The sequence below is a fragment of the Lycium barbarum genome, chromosome 12 (genome assembly GCF_019175385.1).
Source record: "Lycium barbarum isolate Lr01 chromosome 12, ASM1917538v2, whole genome shotgun sequence".
Lineage (NCBI taxonomy): Eukaryota > Viridiplantae > Streptophyta > Magnoliopsida > Solanales > Solanaceae > Lycium > Lycium barbarum.
In genome coordinates this window covers 92298278-92316952 of record NC_083348.1, presented here as the reverse complement: position 1 = coordinate 92316952, position 18675 = coordinate 92298278, and the positions used below count along the sequence as shown (strand labels likewise).

Here is an 18675-nt window from a genome sequence, read left to right as displayed (position 1 = left end):
GTTAATCCCAATCTACGCCTCGGGCTCCCCAAGGCCTACAAATATGCCAACGAATATCCAATATTAACCATAGGCACTTAAGCAATTTATTTATTCCAAACTAACTCTAAATTCTACAGAAAATTCGGCAGCATTTCCCCTGTAAATAGGCCAACCCGAGAATTTATCTCGCTCAAAATCAACAACAACAACCACAATAACCAACCTAGCAACATCGATAATCAATTCGAAAGGCAATATTACATTAATACTCTTTTTTTCATCATTCAACAACATTCATAATAACTAACTCGACGGCTTACATTCAAGCCACAATATCGCTCGTACATCCAATTATCAACCCGAATCTTTACCAACAATATTCAAAGACATTCTAAACAATTCACAAAATTTTTCCAACAATCCGATAATTTAATCCAATGTGGCCGAAAACAGCCCCCAAAAACCGAGAACAGCCCTCCTTTCACATTCCTCAATTTCAATTTATGTTTTGTATCAACAATCCACAATATAACAATGTCATTTTCATAAATATACAAATTACGTCAAACGCACAACAAGCAAGCAAATCAGCCCACACAATCTCAACATCAATCTTGAGTCATTAAAATGCTCATTTTCGACTAGAATTCATAACGGCGACAACTAAAACGCTAAGCGATATTAATGCGGTCTTCGGCATATTATGTGACCCACATTCGTCCACACTACACATATACATATGTTGATGGTCCTCATAAATAAAGATTACATTAAGTGTGCCAATTCTCCAAATCAGTCCGCACATTTACCATATCAATTTTGGGACATTAAACTCTTATTTCCAACATAAAAGTCATCACAACAACCATTTCGACGCTAAGCGATATTAATTCATTCTTTGCTACAAATTGGAGGCTATATACACAGCTACATACCCACCTATATACATACATCGATAGTTCTCATTCATTTCTTCACCCTACAACAATTAGCATACTAAATAGAGTTAATTCTTCACTTAGTCACAACACCCATTTACACAACTTCACACACCATACACGACCCAACTTCCAACATACTACATTTCATGATTTTTCATCCATATTGACATACTATAATATGCATACAACATTTATAACACATAGACAAGATTAGAACTCACCTTTCTTCTTCAATCCACAAGAAGGCTAGGGTTTGCAAATGGCCACAACGAATAGTTGGGTGACCCAAATAACACTTCCACGCTACTTAGGGACCTCAAAATAGTTGATTTGTACCAAGGAAATAATTTTGGAACGGCTCAATTTGGATTTGGTTTTTCTATGGTTTGGCCGAGAGCCATGGGTTTTGTTTCTCCAACTTCTTGATTTTTTTGTTGGCTAAGTGTATAATGAAGAAAGATGACTTGAAAGTCATCTTTTAAGTCCCACAAAATATCTCCACTTGTTTATGGCCCACACATGTGTTGGACCAATTAAAATTGGCCACAACAATGTGTGGGACCATTCAAGTCCACACGGCCAAGTGCCCCTTTTTGCAAGATTTTTTTAATTCCAATTTTATGAATTGTGGTCCCAATTTTTCCTAATTGTTCAATGCCCACAATTTCATATATAACTTATGTCTCAAAATAAAATCAAGGGTCAAAAGTCCCGACTTCAAATCCCGGAATAGTCTTGGCCTTAATTTATCATAGTTAATCCGGGTTGTCCCAATGTATAAAAATACGGGACGTAACACTATAGTTTGCTCATTTAGTAAAATCATAAGCATTGATGAAGTTTTGATAAACTGCGGGGTGTTTATGAGAAAAAGTATAACTTCTGAGATCCAAATTGCATTTTCAAATAAAATTTCAAACGTCAAATCAACATGATTTCAAATCATGGCCGGATGGGCAGGAATTTTGGAACAAAATCATGATCTATTATCTTTAGTTGACGGGAATATCTGTAAAGTCTCAAACTTATAAGACATGAAAAACATTTCCACAACCTAAGGGGCCCAAGTTAATACTTCCCATGTATTAGGCCTAAAACCTCACTTCCCCAACCTTCGCGTTTCTCCCATATTCGGGTCGCCACCGTAATCACCATCTCCGGCACTATTACAAAGTCCAATCAATTCCCTAATAATCTCTTATGACATAAAGCTCTGCACTAATCATGAGGTCCTTCAATCGATTAATCTCTCATTCTTTGTCTCGCCGTTCCAGAACCATTTCCACATATCATCAAACACCTTATGTGCATTCCCACTCCAGACCATTTCCGCATTCCAAGATTCAAACTTTCTCCAAAACCCACTGTTCAAATTTCACAACGGCTGCTCAGGAATCAAAGCCAGCCCCGTCAGAGAGAGTATCAGCTATAGTCAATGAGATTTCAGGTCTAACATTACTGGAAGTATCTGATTTGAGTGAGGTTTTAAGGAAGAAAATGGGTATTGAGGAAATGCCTGTAATGGCAATGATGATGCCTGGAATGGGATTTAGCCCTGGAGGGATGAAGGGAAAGGGTGCTGGAGGTGCTGGAAAGACGGAAGAAAAAGCGGAGAAGACTGTGTTTGATTTGAAACTTGAAGGGGGATTTGATGCTGGGTCGAAGATTAAGATTATTAAGGAAGTGAGATCTTTTACTGATCTGGGACTTAAAGAGGCTAAGGAGTTGGTGGAAAAGGCTCCAGCTAGTTTGAAGAAAGGGGTTACTAAAGAGGAGGGGGAGAAAATTATTGAGAAGATGAAAGCTGTTGGAGCGAAAGTTACAATGGAGTGAGGTAATTGTTTATGCCATTTGAATTGAAATGTTGCTAATGAATTTGAATCAGGAATGGAGCTCTTGTAATAGGGAATTAGCCAAGGTGGACCGATATTTCTTACTGTGTTTTGTGTTGCTGTGATATAGAGACTGTGAGATTAAAGATTTTTGGTTGTGTTACATATATTTGGAAAATTGTTATGTGTTCTAAAGCAAGGTTATTGCTTTCTAATTGGTTATGATGTTTGGCGAAACACATGATACTTGCTATATTTCTTGCTCTCCTGAGCAGTGTGATTCTGTTATCCCACATGTTGGTTACTTGATGTGTTTTTTTGTATGACAATTTTGAAGCATGTCCATTCAATGTCCTAATATCAGCCCACGGTAATATAGGGGGTTGCCTGTATTTTTAGCAATCCTTTGTATCTCATGAATTAGTTTAAAATTATGGTACAAACCTACATGGAAGCATAAGTTGGACTAGTGCTGAAACTTTGTTATACAATATACATTATGGAAGCATAAGTTGGACTAGTGCTGAAACTTTGTTATACAATATACATTGTAGGTACAATTTATTGTTATCGGGGTGGGGGAAGCTTGAGTTTACTAGAGTTGTCATCTTCTTTTCTTTTTAGCACGTTACGCATGAAATGTGGATCTTCCTTGGCATAATCTGCTGGCTGATGGAGAATTAGTGGATTTTTTGTGATGTGTATCTTGTAAATGTATCTCAAAGGGGCTGATTACACAGCTTGGGTGGTTTGAATTTCTGTTAAATAAGAAGGCACCCGATGCCATAAACTCCGTCTATGCATCTGGGAACGACAGGAGTCTATTGTAGACATCGTTTAACTTGCATTTCTACAAGTGGTTGTTTCCACAGCTTGTACCCATGATCTCCTGACCTCACGGCAACAACTCTTACTGTTGTGCCAGTGCTCCCCTTTGGTCTGAAGCTCTCTTTCATGTTTCTCAAGCCCATCTTGAAGTTGAAGACAATGCAAGGTCTTCGATTACCTGGGGATTCTCTTATTAGTTTTAGGGGAAAATAGTTGAATGGGACTGGCTGAAAAAAAAAGTGAATGGTGGAAATATTATCAGAGTTCCAAATGGGAGAATTAAGAGGGTGATGACTTCACTGTGCATGTTCCGTTATTTGATGTTTTGGAACCAAAAGAAATTCTACTTCCCATGTGATTAAATTTACTCAGTGTGTAGCTGATGTTTACTATTGGACCATCAATATCTATCTAATTTGATTTGTTTAAAGATGGTCACGTTTATCTTTTCTTTAAGAGAACACACTGTTGATTTTTTATTTTTTTTTGCAAAATACCGTGTAATTAGTCATGTAGATATCTACTTGTTGTGAATAACATCTATTAACCTGCACGTCTTAGATACTTAACACTAAGATATAGTCTCATGGAGGATTAACCTTCGTCTATCAAACTGTTTGAGATGGGAGTGGGAAGATGAGATAAGATTTTTTTTTATTTTTTTTTATGACATGGGAACCTGCAGCGGCTACCTTTGAGTGCGCACAGGGTAAACCCAGCTCCTGTGCAATAGCTTGCAAACCACACAGGAGAGATAACCTGCACTAGGCAAGCCTCGTGCGACGAGCTCGACCCAGAAGGAAATCCCCTGCTGTCGTAGGCAGGTGGTTTCGAACTTGAGACCTCCATATGAAAACCCCATGCTCAACCAACCGAACCACATTACATTTTTGTAGTTATTTTGTGACGCAGTTCATTGGCCAAGGATTTTACTTATATCATTCATTTCCTTTATGAGATTAAAGATGAATGACTTGGGAAGCACTAGTGCTTACGTTTTCTTTGCGTGCTTATACAGATTCCTTGATTGTATCTTTGCAACGTTTGGGAGCTTAGAGGTCATGACTTTGTAACAGAATCTGCATTTGGTGATGCTTCAGGATGGGAGATTCATGGTTACTGAGCAAGCATATTAACCAGCCCAGTGGCTATCTTTTCTATTTCAAATAAAGGAGACCTTGAAGGTTCCTGGGACATTGTAGTGCTGTTTGGTTGAACTGACATCTTAATATGGATGCACAATGTTATAGGTTTGATAGGTTATGAGCTGAAAAAACTACCGTTTATTTTGCGACCATGCGTTAGTTTTCATTCCAGTAGAGACCAATTTGTACTTTTTTATTTAAGTTTTTTAGGCTCCGGAGGTTTGAGATTATCATGACAAGGTTGACACACAGTGAAAGAATTGGACTTTTCTGTTTCTAATTCACATTTCAAGTTAATAGACAGGAGTGATGATGATTGCTTGGTTGTGATCCTTTGCGATTATAGACGAGGAAACTGACAACATTGTAGATGAACTTATAGTGTCTTGCCTCCCGCCATGATCTTCTTGTTGAATTCTTGAATTGTCTAGTTATCAATGTCATTCTTACACTTTTTTTCATGGTATTCTAACTCAATGCATGGACAATTCTCATTATATCCGAAGAAATTAAGGATGGGTTGTTTCTGTATTTTGAACAATACACCAAATAGAAATTAATGGTTTGTTTGATTAGATTAGATGGTCTAAGTGGTTCGCAAGATTTAGTGATTTGCTACCAAAATGCAAGATAGTGCAGTTGTAAATATTCAAAAAATTGCGTGGATTCCCTTCATACGTACTGGTCTTTAATTTTTGTCCCTCAATTCGGACGGATCTTTAATTTTTACCTCTACTTCTTATTTAATGAAAATTTATGGGCTAAAGTACTCTGTTCGCATTAGAGATTTTGGGTTCAATCCCTACCAGAGTCGAAAACTAATAATTTAGCAAGGCATATATTTCTATGAATCTATGTCTATTCGGCGAAGTTACATGGAATCTATGTCATGTCCGGTAAAGGTTTGTGGAAATGAAGTTTTGCCTTAATTTCACAACTATGCCTTAGGCATAGGTTCTATGTAGTTTCACAGAAATCTTTGCCGTGTCCGGCATAGTTTCTAATGTATCTACATAGTGAATAGGCATAGTTTCTAATGTAACTATATAGCAAATAGGCATAGTTTCATATAAACTTATGCCTTGCGATTTTTTTTTATTTTTTATTTTACTGAGCGGTGTTCGAATCCAGAACCTCAAGATATTTTTGATCACCTTTTTAAGCAAAGGATAAAAAATAAATACCAGCAATTTGAGGGACAAAAATTAAAGACCAGCGCCTTTGAAGGACAATTGTGCAAATTACCCTATATTAGTTGCTATGTTTCGTTTTTTTAAGAGTCAAACTATATGCACTTTGATGAATATTTTAAAATATATTTTTTATCACATAATTATAACTTGTAGTATCTACTGGAGTAGTACTTTTCATTAGTTTTTAAATTTTAATTATAAACACTATTGAATTAATTTAATCTAATTTAGTTTAAAAAATTAATAAATGAAGACGAGAGAGTAGCAAAATTTCCCACAATTTCTGAGGAGGCGTGACCGCGTAGCCAACGGTAGACGAAGGCATGAAAAAGATGGCAGGTTTGCCGTCGGCAGACTGGCAATGGGAGAACGCGACCGCCGGCGCTGCGGCTGGCCTCGCCACCGTTACTTTCTCACATCCCCTTGACGTTGTTCGTACCAGGTTCCAAGGTAACTACTCTTCTCCTATTATTGCTAATGAATTATTCTCTATATATGGAGCTTTGATTCGTTGTAAATATCATAGTCTACGACGGAAGAATCTCCAATGTCCCCGCCTATAGGAACACTCCTCACGCTTTATTTGCCATTGCCAGAACTGAGGTTTCTTTCTTCTTTCTTTCCTACATATGTATTTCCTTCTAGTTCTTGATTCGAATAACAAATCATATACTCCAATTTGTTATGGATGCGAGTTTCACAAACTTTGACTTCCGAAATTGGTAATATCAGCTTCAGGAAAAAACAATGTTCAAACGAATAGGTTCGATTCTCTATAAGGATTCGGCACATAGTTTAATGTATCTAAATAGCTTGTTTTTGGTAAGCATCCTTATAAGGAGAAATGAGGCCATGTTCGTCTGGACGCTAGTATATTTGATAACTATGGAGTTTTATGGTTGTTTTCGTGAATTCTCCACATTATAATATCCAATATCCATTTTCTGACTCAAGAATCATTTTGGAACCGTTGAGAGGAAGTATATCCTACTACAGTTTGTATATGGCTACTCCAACTGGAAAGATAGGTTAATTGATTTCTTATAAATATGGTTAAGTCCTTTATTTGAATGTCAAGAGTGGAGTGAGATGGTGGTGCTCACACCAGCTTGGACACGCCGGTTTTACTGCAAATCTTGACTGAATGCTTTCTTGTTTCATTTACCTGTTCTCACTGGTAGAGTTAATTATTCAGCCTTATAACATAATCATAGTAAGAAACTCCATCACACTCTGTCAATCACAATCAAACATCCCACTGACATATGCTTTTGAAGATGAAGCTCCTTTCCTTGCTGCCCACTATTGAATTTTTATGCTGCTGATTGTTGAATGTTTACCTTATTGCTAATATATGTGCTCATGTTTCCACCAATATGACCGATTTGTTAAGTTATCATATTGTCTTTGCATCAGGGTCTTAGAGGACTTTATGCTGGCTTTTACCCTGCGGTTCTTGGGTCAACTATTTCATGGGGTTTATATTTTTTCTTGTAAGTAACATCTTTTTTTTTTTGATAAAGTTCTTGTAAGTAACATCTTCTACTAATGTCCTTGATAATACTATTTCATTGGAAATGGTTAAATACTGAACTTCATTTCCCAGATTTCCAAAGCGCCTTTGGAACCATTTCTGGGAAACATAATTTCCTTTTGCATGTTTAGCTGTCTTCCTGTTCGCAGTAGGCTTCTCTGTGAGTCTCTTTTTTTTTTTTTTTTTTTTTCTTTCTCCTGTGAAGTTTTTGCTCTATGCAAGTTGTGTAGGAGTATGCAAAACAGCATTTAGTCTCATTCAATACCTGAAGGGATTTCCCCTTTTCAGTTTGGTCTATTTTATTATTTTTATTTGGGTTCCCCTTTGTGAAGCAATAAAAAGGAGATAAAAATATCAAAATATAGTGAAAGAACAAATCTCGATTTGATAGAGCTTGTTATTATATCTATGAAATCTATTACACTTAGAAATGATAACATAGGGGTATCCCATTGAGTCTTTCAGTATCAGTGGATTGATTGTTTCATTTGGATCTCGTGTAGTCAATTAATGATTGACAATCTGTAAGTATTATTCTGCTAACATAATCCATTGACTTATCAATTAACAGAAAAATGATTTCTTAACATACATTTACTTTACTGTTTTTCACACTGAATTTACAGCACTTAATATTAATATCTACATCCATTACATGTAAGTTAGAGACTTAGAGGTAACAGTCATTATTTCATACATGGGATTGCTTGTAAGAGACAATGTTCTCCTTGTTAGAAGCAGTCAACATATTAGGTTGCTCTCTCTTTGATGCTTCTTACATTCTAGGCTTGAGAGACATCTTTCTCTAACTCATATATTTTTATTTTTTTTGAAATTTTCCTTCTGTAGCTATAGCAAGGCTAAGCAAAGGTATCTGAGAAACCGGGAGAAGCTGAGTCCAGGCCTTCACCTTGCTTCAGCTGCAGAAGCAGGAGCACAGGTCAGTAGTCACTGATGCTTTAATGAAAGAACAATGCATGTTCATGGGTTCAAATGTTCAGCATTCAATTGACCAGTTTTTGGAAGGGGTGTCAAAGATAGATAGTTGGAGGATCTGATTCTTTATTTGCTGTAATAGTCCTTGTAGGCGTGCAATTATAGTTGTCTTGCTGGTAATGAATCCCTTACTTTCACTGTTGTTAAACGAGTTACCAGTGTAAAATCCTTTTTTTCTCAAAGATAGGCAAGGTCGAGTAATAAACCTATTCTTTTGGACTCCAAGAAAGAAAAATAGAACTTATTGATTCCCCTCGATCATTGGCAAACCAGAAAATGTGTGTGCTTAGGTGTTAGTTAAATAGAGGAACTGGAGAATCTTATAAACAAACAAATTTGATTGTGTTGATCCTTTTATGGACAACATTTCCCCCCTTTTTCAGTTATGATGACAACGGATTGATCACTTAGTAGGTTGACATGCTAATCTTTAGGTGAATGAAATATGTCATGCTTATTTCAGTAACTTTAAGACATCCCTCTAATATGAAGACTATATCATGTCTTAAAAGGTGTGCTTGTTGGAATTCAGGTCTGTTTTTGCACCAACCCTATTTGGCTTGTGAAAACAAGATTGCAACTTCAGACTCCGAATCAGATACGTCCATACACCGGATTTCATGGTCTGTTTCACTCTTGTATTAACTTGTCAACATCGTGTTTCATTGTGTATTCATCTAACTTTAGCACTAGGACCACTTCTTTCCATCTTAATTTTGTATAAGAATTCCTACCTTTGTATCCTCTTTTTGTAGGTTCCATTGCAATTTCTGCCATATTTTCTATGTGCATGCACATTCAGTTATCCAACTGGCCTTTTTTGTATTTACTATCCTACTTATTAACTTCATAGGAATTTTGTTGTTTATGGATTGATTCAGATGCTTTAAAAACCATAATCAAAGAAGAAGGATGGAGAGCACTTTACAAGGGGCTTATGCCAGGCCTATTTCTGGTTAGAATTCCATTTTCTTCAGTTCTTGCACATATTTCATTCTGTAAAGGCTGTAAATGAATGTGTTCTTATCTTGACGTAAATTTTCAAAGTTAACCCTCATAATTTATTTAACTTTTTGGATAGATTATCTAAACAATATACAACCAATTTAATGCTGAAATGTAACCCTTCATTCATGAAACATGCTGGTCTGTTGTTGCTTCAGCAGGTTACACATGGTGCTATTCAGTTCACGGCATATGAAGAATTTCGCAAAGTTCTTGTTAGCTCGAAAGCTCAGGAAAATGAAAACACTCTTGCGACAGCTGCTGACTTGTTGGTAAGGCTCTAAAAGCAATGTTTATTGCTTTCTTTGGATGTAATTCCATTAGATAGTTGTTTTTATCTTTGGATGACCAGCAAAAATGATCCCTGTATGTATTATTAGATATTGGAATTCAGATGTGGTTAGACTGATAAAGAACGAGTACAGATTGGGCAGGATTTTAAAGTTAATGGGTAAATGGCCTAGATGAGAATACGCTGTCCAACTCTTAGGGGTTGTTTGGTTTGAAGACAAGTTATACTGGGATGAGTTATGTTGGGATTAGTTATGCTAGGATTAGTTATACTGGGATTATTTCTTATTCATTGTTTGGTATGTTGTATTAAAATTAACATGCATTGTTTAATTTCTTAGAAGAAGTTGTTTGTTTACAAAAATACCCTCCACCCTATTTAACCTAAAATGCCTAAATTTCCCCTCTTCTTGCTCCTTTATCCGTTTGAAACACATCAATTAATTTTTAAATATATCTGCTGACTTCTTTCTTCTTCTTTTTTCTTTTTTCTTTTCCATGATACATTTTCCCTTATCTTTTTGTCAATTTGATGCCCTTTATAGTTCTTTTATGATCTTAAGTTTGCATTGTTTTGCATTAGAACAAACCTCTTTCCCTTTACTCTTTTGGATTTATATGGTAGGCAATCTGAAATATAACCATTCCAAATTCAAGAATCCAACAAACATTGCACAACTATTCGCAACATTTAGAGGAAGAGCAAAAGGGATCAAGAACCTGTAATTTGCCAAGTTGCTAAGAACATGCATAATGTGTTCATTACGCAAAGGCTTCAATTGTTAGTCATTACAGATGAAGCTCCAGGAACTAGTTTTAAAATAAGATAGATTCAACAAGGTGAATAGACAGAATGGAAAAAATAGACAACGAAATGAGGAAAGGGAAGGATTATTATTCAACCTCGGGGCTATTTTAGTCAATTCGTTGTTTTATCCTGCGATAAGTTATCCCGGGATTATTATTCCACCCTCTGGTGGGTATAAGTTATCCCAGTACTATTTTTAATACTGGGATAACTTATCCCAAGATTAGTAACCAAACAAAGGATGAAGTGGTACTAAATTTTTGTCCCATCACTATTTTTGCTTATCCATCATACCAAACCATCCCTTAGTATTACATTTCCCTTGCCTCGTTACTTGGCCATGGTACTTGTGCAAAAACATTAATTAGGTGTCTTAGGAAATCTTGTAAGCAAAAACTTTTCTATTCAGTTGACTATGCAACACTAGGAGCTTCTTCAACATAAAGCATTTCATTCTGATACCCTAGTTTCTTTCACAGAATTCAGTTGACTATGCAACACTAGGAGCTTCTTCTAAGCTGGCAGCCATTCTTACGACATACCCATTTCAGGTATGTTAGGGGTGTAAAAGTTTGTTCTTTTCTCTATTGTTCGGAACATGGGTTCGGGGACAGATGGTTTTGAGAGCATTATGGAGCACCCGCCTAAAAGTGCCTATTTGTTCCAACAATCTTTTACCCTGTGCCCCCTCGCTTCTCTCTTTAACTGATAATGAATTTAAATGCAACCATTTCAGGTTGTGCGATCCCGATTGCAGGTAACTGCTTTTCATATTACTGCCTTATGTGACACTTGATACAACTCTTCCCAGTAGACAAGCATCTAGTGGCTCTTGATTTTGATTTCTGTAGAGTAGCTAAAGGTCTATCTTCTCTTTGAATAGCAACGACCAAGTACAAGTGGAGTTCCGAGATACATGGATAGCTGGCATGTTGTGAAGGAAACTGCAAGGTCAGGATGATTTTCAGCCTTATTTACAGCTGATGCACTTGATTACCTGTACACGAACGCCAAGCATTGAGTTGCTTTATATTGAAATGCTTTCAGAATCTAAATACAAGTACATCTAATGCTCTTAACGTGGCTCGGTATCAGAGAAGAATCAAACTGAGAATAAACAAAAGCTGAAGAAATTCAAAATTCCTTTGGTTTAATTTTTCTATGCTGACAGTGTAATTCATTTTTAAGACCATTAAGTTTAGAAAAAGGTTTTCAGTCAAATCAAACTCTTTAAAAGCATACTTCAATTCAAAAGGATATGCAGGGGAAGCAAATTAAATGTTTCAAATTTTCTAAGTCCTCTCTCAATCCTAAATTTCTTCCATTCTGCCTCTTCCCTTCATCTAAAAATCGTAAAACAAGAGAGAAGTAGAACCCCCTTATTGGTAAAAATGCTCCTTGATTTTTTATCCTCTTATTCTTTTCTTTGAGCTTGCAGGTTTGAGGGCGTACGAGGCTTCTACAGAGGTATCACCCCAAACGTGCTGAAAAATGTCCCTGCAGCTTCAATTACCTTCATTGTCTATGAGAATGTCCTAAACCTGCTAAAATTTAGGAGAGAGTATTAGTTCTTTTACATCCTTTTTGCCTCCCATTCATGTTGTAGCCATTAGGATTCTACACTAGTGAAACGATATCTGGAAAAAGTACTCACAAGTTTGACAGGAGTACAAATAGAATCAGGATCAGGAGGATGCTAAGGAGAATGTAAAAAGGAGACCATTTACTGGCTGATGTACAATATTCTAGTCTTTGTAATTTATCAGAAAAGAAATATTCTTTTTGAGTCTTTGTTCAAGTACTCATGAAGCTACTGCTGTAGCAAGAATAATAGATGGAAGCTATCTTTGACATCTAATAATATTGTATGTGAACCTTGTTACTTAATGCGTGTTTGTGGCTGTTTGAAAGGGAGACTCGAAGAGATGTATCAAAGTTTGCTCTCTCGCTTGATCTTCATTCTTAGGGTGTGTTCGGTACAAAGGAAAATGTTTTCCAAAGAAAATGTTTCCTGGAAAATCTCTTTTAGTTGCTATTTCCTCGCAATATTGATGCCTTTTAATTTCAAGCGAGAAAGGAAGTCTTAGTTGCATTGTACATGCCACCATTTTTGGGGGGGAAAAGAGTGTCGAGGAATGAACAGAAGGGAAATCCTAATTCTGAGTAGTAATTTCATTCCAGCCTCAAAACTTCAGTTGTCAGTTCTCTAATGTTGATTTTCTTGGATTCTGACTAAAGTAGCTATTATTATATTGGAATAGACAGAAGTATGCATGTTTTAGCAACTTTAACAAATTAATGTGTTGGTTTAGGACGACACATTTACAAATATTGACATCAAACTAATCATGCATTTTGCTTAGAGATTTGTATCTTTGCCGGTACAAGTACGAAGAAGATCAAACTATTCAGATTTCAGATGAGTTTCTGCGGAAATAATTTTTTTTTCCCATTCCCTTTTTCCCCTTTTGAATACGACAATATCGCTTATGCTAACCTCAACTGTTTCATTGAATACCTACTGCCTACCACTAGCACAAGTATTAGATAACTTTGCGCACCAAGACATAGTCGATGAGAAGAAATCACCTAGTATTTCTCATCTCTATTGATTTTTGAACCCTTATTTCCCATGATTTTTACCCACTTTCATTGACCAGTAAACGACACTATTGGGTGCACATAAGCATAGCTGTGTTATTGCAGACAGAACTGACGACAGGAGGAGGGAAGGTCCAAAGAACTAGATACATTCCTATCATTTACCTGATGTTACTCAGCAGGCTCAGGAAAAGACAGTCACCAATCAGAACAAAGCAAAGTAAATGCAAACTTGCAGTTTAGATGCCTGAAGAAAACTCTTCATGAGGTATCAATTAGGCTGTAGTGTATTTTCATAAGAGTACATAATGTTGCACAAGGAGCTCAAAAGGAAAATCATCTCCATTTACAAATATTGGACAGTAGAGGCCAATTTGCTACACATAGGTTATGCATTTGCAGTGGCCACGGATATGTAGAATTGTTTGTCCATAAGCATTTGATTTAAAATAAGCCCAAGCAACAATGTTGGCTTAAGGGTCAAATGGACACCCTTCACACCTTATCATCATGGAACCACCACCTGGTTTCCTTGGGAGATCTACCGTTTCTGCAGTTCTTCACATAGCGGTCATTATCTTCAGGGCGTTGCTGCACAAGTGATGGGAACCAATAAGAACTAAAACTAAAATAAAGCAAGAGAAGCTTGGCAGAACAATGTGGTGCATCACATAATTAAACAGACAAGGAAGAAATAGGTCCTGACATATTTGGAATAAAGGTGCTTTTCGCATGGTGCATCTTATCAAATCAACTCAAATTAACATTAATATGAATACATGAAAGGCACCTTCACAGTTGAACTTGACAGCATGGAGAGAATGCTGATGCATATAGAACTGACCGTCATGGCAGGAGACCATGAATCATACAGAATATCTGCAAGACATGAAGAAGCTGTTGTCAATTGCTGGTTCTGATGATGCATATCCAATTTCTATGAGATGTCAAAAAAATCTTTCATGAAATGTAAGCTTAGCGCTAGCACACCAATTAGCAAACTGCACATGGATTTTTTAAGTGTTCACTTTTCACCGAGAATAAACAAAAAGACTGCCATATAACAGCATCACAGGAGAAACTGTATGGTATGGGACGTTTATGCTTTCACTTTTTACCCAGAGGATAAACAAAAATCAGCTATGTAACAGCATGACAGGAGGAACTACAGAGAGAAACTAAAGATGGTATTTCAAAGTTTTCTTCTTATACGCCTTGCGAATCCAAAGGTCACTTAATATGATTTCTGCAAACCCGCATGACAGGAAGAAACTACAGAAAGAAAAAAAAACTGAAGAAGATGGAATTCAAAAGTTCTCTTCAGCACCATACTAATCCAGAGGTCACTTAAGGATGGTTATGTGAATATGATTTCTATAAAAAATTCCCAGTGTATTTGAAAAACCTTTCAGTTTGAATAGGGTAATATGTGATAAGACAATGACATCACCGGCCATGTCAACACAAGAGAATTTAGATTCAATATTATTTGTTAAACATAAATACAACTTTAACTTAGAGGTGAACAAGAGTAGGTAGGTGAATGGGTTCTCTAATAGATATTGAAGTTTATTTGGTACAAAATTTCATTTCAGGCAAGGAACTTTGGATTTAGCCAATGCTTTAGTTAACATATGCACAAGAAAGTTCAAATTTAGAAAGAACAGATGAAACATATGAGAAGCTTATTTAGAGATTAATGCGGTCGTCTCTATCAGGCTCGTGAGATTAGGGTGGGGTAAAACCAAGGAGCAATTTGTTAATGTTCAAATGTTGTGTACCCAACAAAGAAAAGAAAAGGGTTCGATTACTTACTCATATCATTTTGATAAGTAATGGTAATTATATTTAAGCAAGTACCAAGAAGGTACAGCAAAAGATTAGTTACTCATATCTTTTTTAACTTAAAACACACAGACCTCTTTCTTCATCAGAAACAAAACACACACACAGAGACCTCCTAATCTTATCTGGAGCCATGATACTTAAGAAACGAAAGCAAATTGAAGCTTTGAACCACATTTTGTCTGTGATTCAAGCTTCATAGATAATGACCAGAACCATGTGCGTAGCCATTAATCCTCGTAAATTTCCAGACGATATCTCAGTTTTTTTTTTTTTTTTTTGGTTTATTCAGTCGTTCTTGTTTCGCTTCCCCTTTCTGAAAACTGATAACCAAGCCAAAAAACCTCAGTTTCACAAATGTTACAGAAATAAGAATGTTACAATAGTTATCTTTGGTAGTGATAGAACTATTAAGGAAGGAGATCTTGTCAAGTGTTGGGAACCTAGGATACATAACATGAAGCCACCTGAAGCCTTAAACCATATCTTGTTGGTGATTCAAGCCGCAAGGACAAATGTTACAATAGTTATCTTTGGTAGTGATAGAACTATTAAGGAAGGAGATCTTGTCAAGTGTTGGGAACCTAGGATACATAACATGAAGCCACCTGAAGCCTTAAACCATATCTTGTTGGTGATTCAAGCCGCACGGACAATTTTGATCAAGTAATCCTAGATAAATTTTGCATACTATATCTCAACAATTTTGATTTTTCAATTTGGTGGGTTTTTTTCTTTCTTTCAGAAAATCGAAAACGAACCTAAAAACTGAATTCTCATAACAGAACTCTGAGAATAAGAATGTATATGTTGGTCGAGGTGCGCACAAGCTGGCCCGGACACCACGGTTACCAAAAAAATAACAATAAGAATGTACACGTTGTCGTTGGTAGTGATAATGTTCTTAAAGAATGGGATCCTGTCGAGCGCTTAAACAATTGCACAGCATTACATTAAAAAGAAGGAAAAGAAAAAGATTTTCCTACCAGAAAGAGCATCACAGAAGCAGTTATTACACGCACAATCCAATGAAAAGGCATACATATACATAAGTAGTACGAATCTCTTTCTCTTTGCTTATGCAGTTTCAGAATTGTAATTTCAGCCTATTCAGATACCAAACTGGATCTGTTCAAAGGAAGTACAAGAGATTTCCCCGTGACCCAGGGGATGCTCTTTTTGACCAAGTTTAAATAACATTCTACTCAGAGTGTTATCAACCCTAGCAAAGAGAGTTTTACATAAGAAAAAGATTTATGTTTTAATATCGGATGTTGACTATTGTTCCCTTAGGGTACGGATAAACAAATAGAACTGGACTTGAATCAAAATCAGTCAATAAAAAGAAAAATCCACTGAGACGATGCAATAATGTCATTGACATTGACCAGCAATCTACCATTCACACCAATTCTTAGAAAAAAGATCGTTAAACCACTTCGCACACCATAATACCAAGCATCTAAACTTTAACAGTGAAACAAGTATGCACCACAAATCATTTACCACGTGACCGTGCATGGAAAATCGAATGTTTAAACAACATACAATGACCAAATTAATAAACTACTCATGGTAGTAAGAATAGATGATATTTGGTTACATATATAACTACCTAAGCAAATGTGCCCGTTGCTATAGATATGAGGGTGTAGCGGAGCTGGTGGCACAAAAATCACCTGCATCAATATAGTCAGCCAAAATAAGTAGGATATGAGTTTCAATCACAATCTTAATAAGAAACAATGATATTTAGACCCCCCATACGAGAATAACATCAATCGGTATCAACCATTAAGTAGACAAAGGAGTGATAGCATAGTGTAGAGGGCCCTACATCTCCAACTATGAGGTTGGTTGTTCAAGTCACAGAGTAAAATGGGCAGCCCGGTGCACAAAGCATCCCGCATTAGCAGGGTCCAGAGAAAGGCCACACCCCAAGGGGAAGCATCCCGCATTAGCAGGGTCCGGAGAAAGGCCACACCCCAAGGGGTGTGATGTAGACAGCCACGCAAGCATTAGTGGCTAACCCCACGGCTCGAACCCCTAACCTATAGGTCACACGGAGACAACTTTACCGTTTCTCTGAGGCTCCAAGTCCCCAGGAGTGTGAAGTGGGAAAAAAAAAAAAAAACTCTTTGGATCTGGGTTGGTAGATTTGGGGTGGGGGGCTAGGGTTACCATATCAAAAAAGGTACAAAGTGTACTCACCTGTGGAGCTTCCATAGGATAATGTTCTGGGAAATCAACTTGAAGCTGATAGGTTTCATTAGCATACAGAGTTCCAGGAGCACCATTAACTTCAATTACCCACCTTTTCACCAAAGAACCACATCAATCAAAACTTATTCTAACTCTATACCCTCTACTCGACATAAAGCAAAAATTAACAAAGAATCTTTACTGACCACAGATCATAAATTCCAGTGGGCTAAAAGGGTAACCAAGAAATTCAGTGAAAACCATAAAAAAATAAAAAAAAATAAAAAAAAAACCTAATAAAAACAAGAATAGGTTATACCTTTGAAGATTATCAGTGACTTTATGTTTGAAACCAGCAGGGGGGTTGACCTGCCACTCCACCAACTCTTTCTGGAGTCGATTGCATGCTATCTTGCTTAACGTCTGATCAAGAATCCAACAAAAACCCCACATCCACAAACAAAGGGTCAAATAGAGGGAAAAGATCATATATACATATGCATAAAAGGAAAAAGAGAAAGAAAACCTTGCGAGAGGAGGCAGAGGAGCTGGTCATGGCTAAGACGAAGTCGATGAGAAGAACTGAAGGAGAGAAGAATAGGAAAATCAGGTATTCATTGGCCCAGCTTCCCTTTGGTTTTTTCTCTGGCACTTGTATTTGTGTTTTTTATTACTTTCCGCCTTTTTACTTTTTTCTTCCTTTATTTATTTAGTGGATTAGCTAACTACTTAAAAATTAATGTGAAAGGGATGTTAGTAATATTTAATGATATAGTATTAGTTAAGTTACCATGTAAATATATTGGATTTCAGCGTTATAACAAAAATTCTTCATATTCGTAAGTTAATAATATTTTCGTTGTCCTAGTTTATGTGTATGTGTAGTAATTTTACAAAAAAAAAAAAAAAAAAATCCTTAAAAAGAATGTCATATTCAATATTTAAAGATAATTTGATTTTGTGATTCTCATTTTAAGTTTAATGAGATTATTAATAATCATGAAAATATTTAAAATTTATTTTAGACGATAATTTTTTTTAAAAAGAAAAAGCTTTCTCAAATTATGTATGTGATCAAACGGTGTCACAAAAATTAGATTGGAGGAAAAATATGTTTTACTCCTTTTAATTATGAAATTATTGTCTCTATTTTTTTCTTATGCGAATCAGGTTTTTTTTCCCTCCGATCAGAAGCTCTCCTTTTGCTCCCTTAATCATTCGAACTCACAACTTTCGGATTGAAAATGGAGGGTGCTTATCATCTAAATTTAAGAAATTAAGTTCAAATGAGACTTAAACTAAAAAACTATGAAGCACTTAAGGGATAAAGAATGATATGTGATTTATGCTTTGATAAACCAAACAATATGAGCAATATTTATTTATCCGGCAAAACCGTCTAAGTACACTATATTACTCCGTGCTCTTGTTTTTTTTTTTTTTTTTTTTGGAGAAAAACACAATTCCTATTT

General features: G+C 36.2%; 3 protein-coding genes across 7 annotated transcripts; 2 read left to right on the top strand and 1 right to left on the bottom strand.

Annotated features, from left to right (window-relative positions):
- Window positions 1-1971: 1971 nt before the first annotated feature.
- LOC132624984 (uncharacterized) lies at window positions 1972-5055 on the top strand. Of its 3 annotated transcripts, none has more exons than XM_060339752.1 (2): window positions 1972-2757; window positions 4684-5055. In XM_060339752.1, the coding sequence occupies exon 1, from the start codon at window positions 2148-2150 to the stop codon at window positions 2754-2756; it is 609 nt and encodes a 202-aa protein (XP_060195735.1). In that variant the 5' UTR covers window positions 1972-2147; the 3' UTR covers window position 2757; window positions 4684-5055. The 3 variants fall into 3 exon arrangements, with proteins under 3 accessions (XP_060195735.1, XP_060195736.1, XP_060195734.1); XM_060339753.1 differs by lacking the exon at window positions 4684-5055 and adding an exon at window positions 3310-4058; XM_060339751.1 differs by having other exon boundaries at window positions 1973-2757; window positions 4602-5055.
- Window positions 5056-6156: 1101 nt separating this feature from the next.
- Window positions 6157-12442, top strand: LOC132624983 (folate transporter 1, chloroplastic). 3 transcript variants are annotated; one of them, XR_009576601.1, is made up of 11 exons: window positions 6157-6371; window positions 6448-6524; window positions 7338-7414; window positions 8305-8395; window positions 8984-9074; window positions 9333-9406; window positions 9615-9728; window positions 11035-11106; window positions 11292-11312; window positions 11407-11506; window positions 11994-12035. XR_009576601.1 is itself a non-coding variant. In XM_060339749.1 (11 exons), the coding sequence occupies exons 1-11, from the start codon at window positions 6245-6247 to the stop codon at window positions 12121-12123; spliced, it is 942 nt and encodes a 313-aa protein (XP_060195732.1). In that variant the 5' UTR covers window positions 6162-6244; the 3' UTR covers window positions 12124-12442. The 3 variants fall into 3 exon arrangements, 2 of the variants coding, with proteins under 2 accessions (XP_060195732.1, XP_060195733.1); XM_060339749.1 differs by having other exon boundaries at window positions 6162-6371; window positions 11439-11506; window positions 11994-12442; XM_060339750.1 differs by having other exon boundaries at window positions 6163-6371; window positions 9618-9728; window positions 11439-11506; window positions 11994-12442.
- Window positions 12443-13377: 935 nt separating this feature from the next.
- LOC132622766 (probable ubiquitin-conjugating enzyme E2 18) lies at window positions 13378-17890 on the bottom strand. Its single transcript, XM_060337429.1, has 6 exons — window positions 17730-17890; window positions 17523-17626; window positions 17213-17315; window positions 16617-16680; window positions 13947-14035; window positions 13378-13747 (listed from the first exon to the last, which is right to left on the bottom strand). Exons 1-6 carry the CDS (start codon window positions 17757-17759, stop codon window positions 13652-13654), a joined length of 486 nt encoding a protein of 161 aa, XP_060193412.1. The 5' UTR covers window positions 17760-17890; the 3' UTR covers window positions 13378-13651.
- Window positions 17891-18675: the final 785 nt, after the last annotated feature.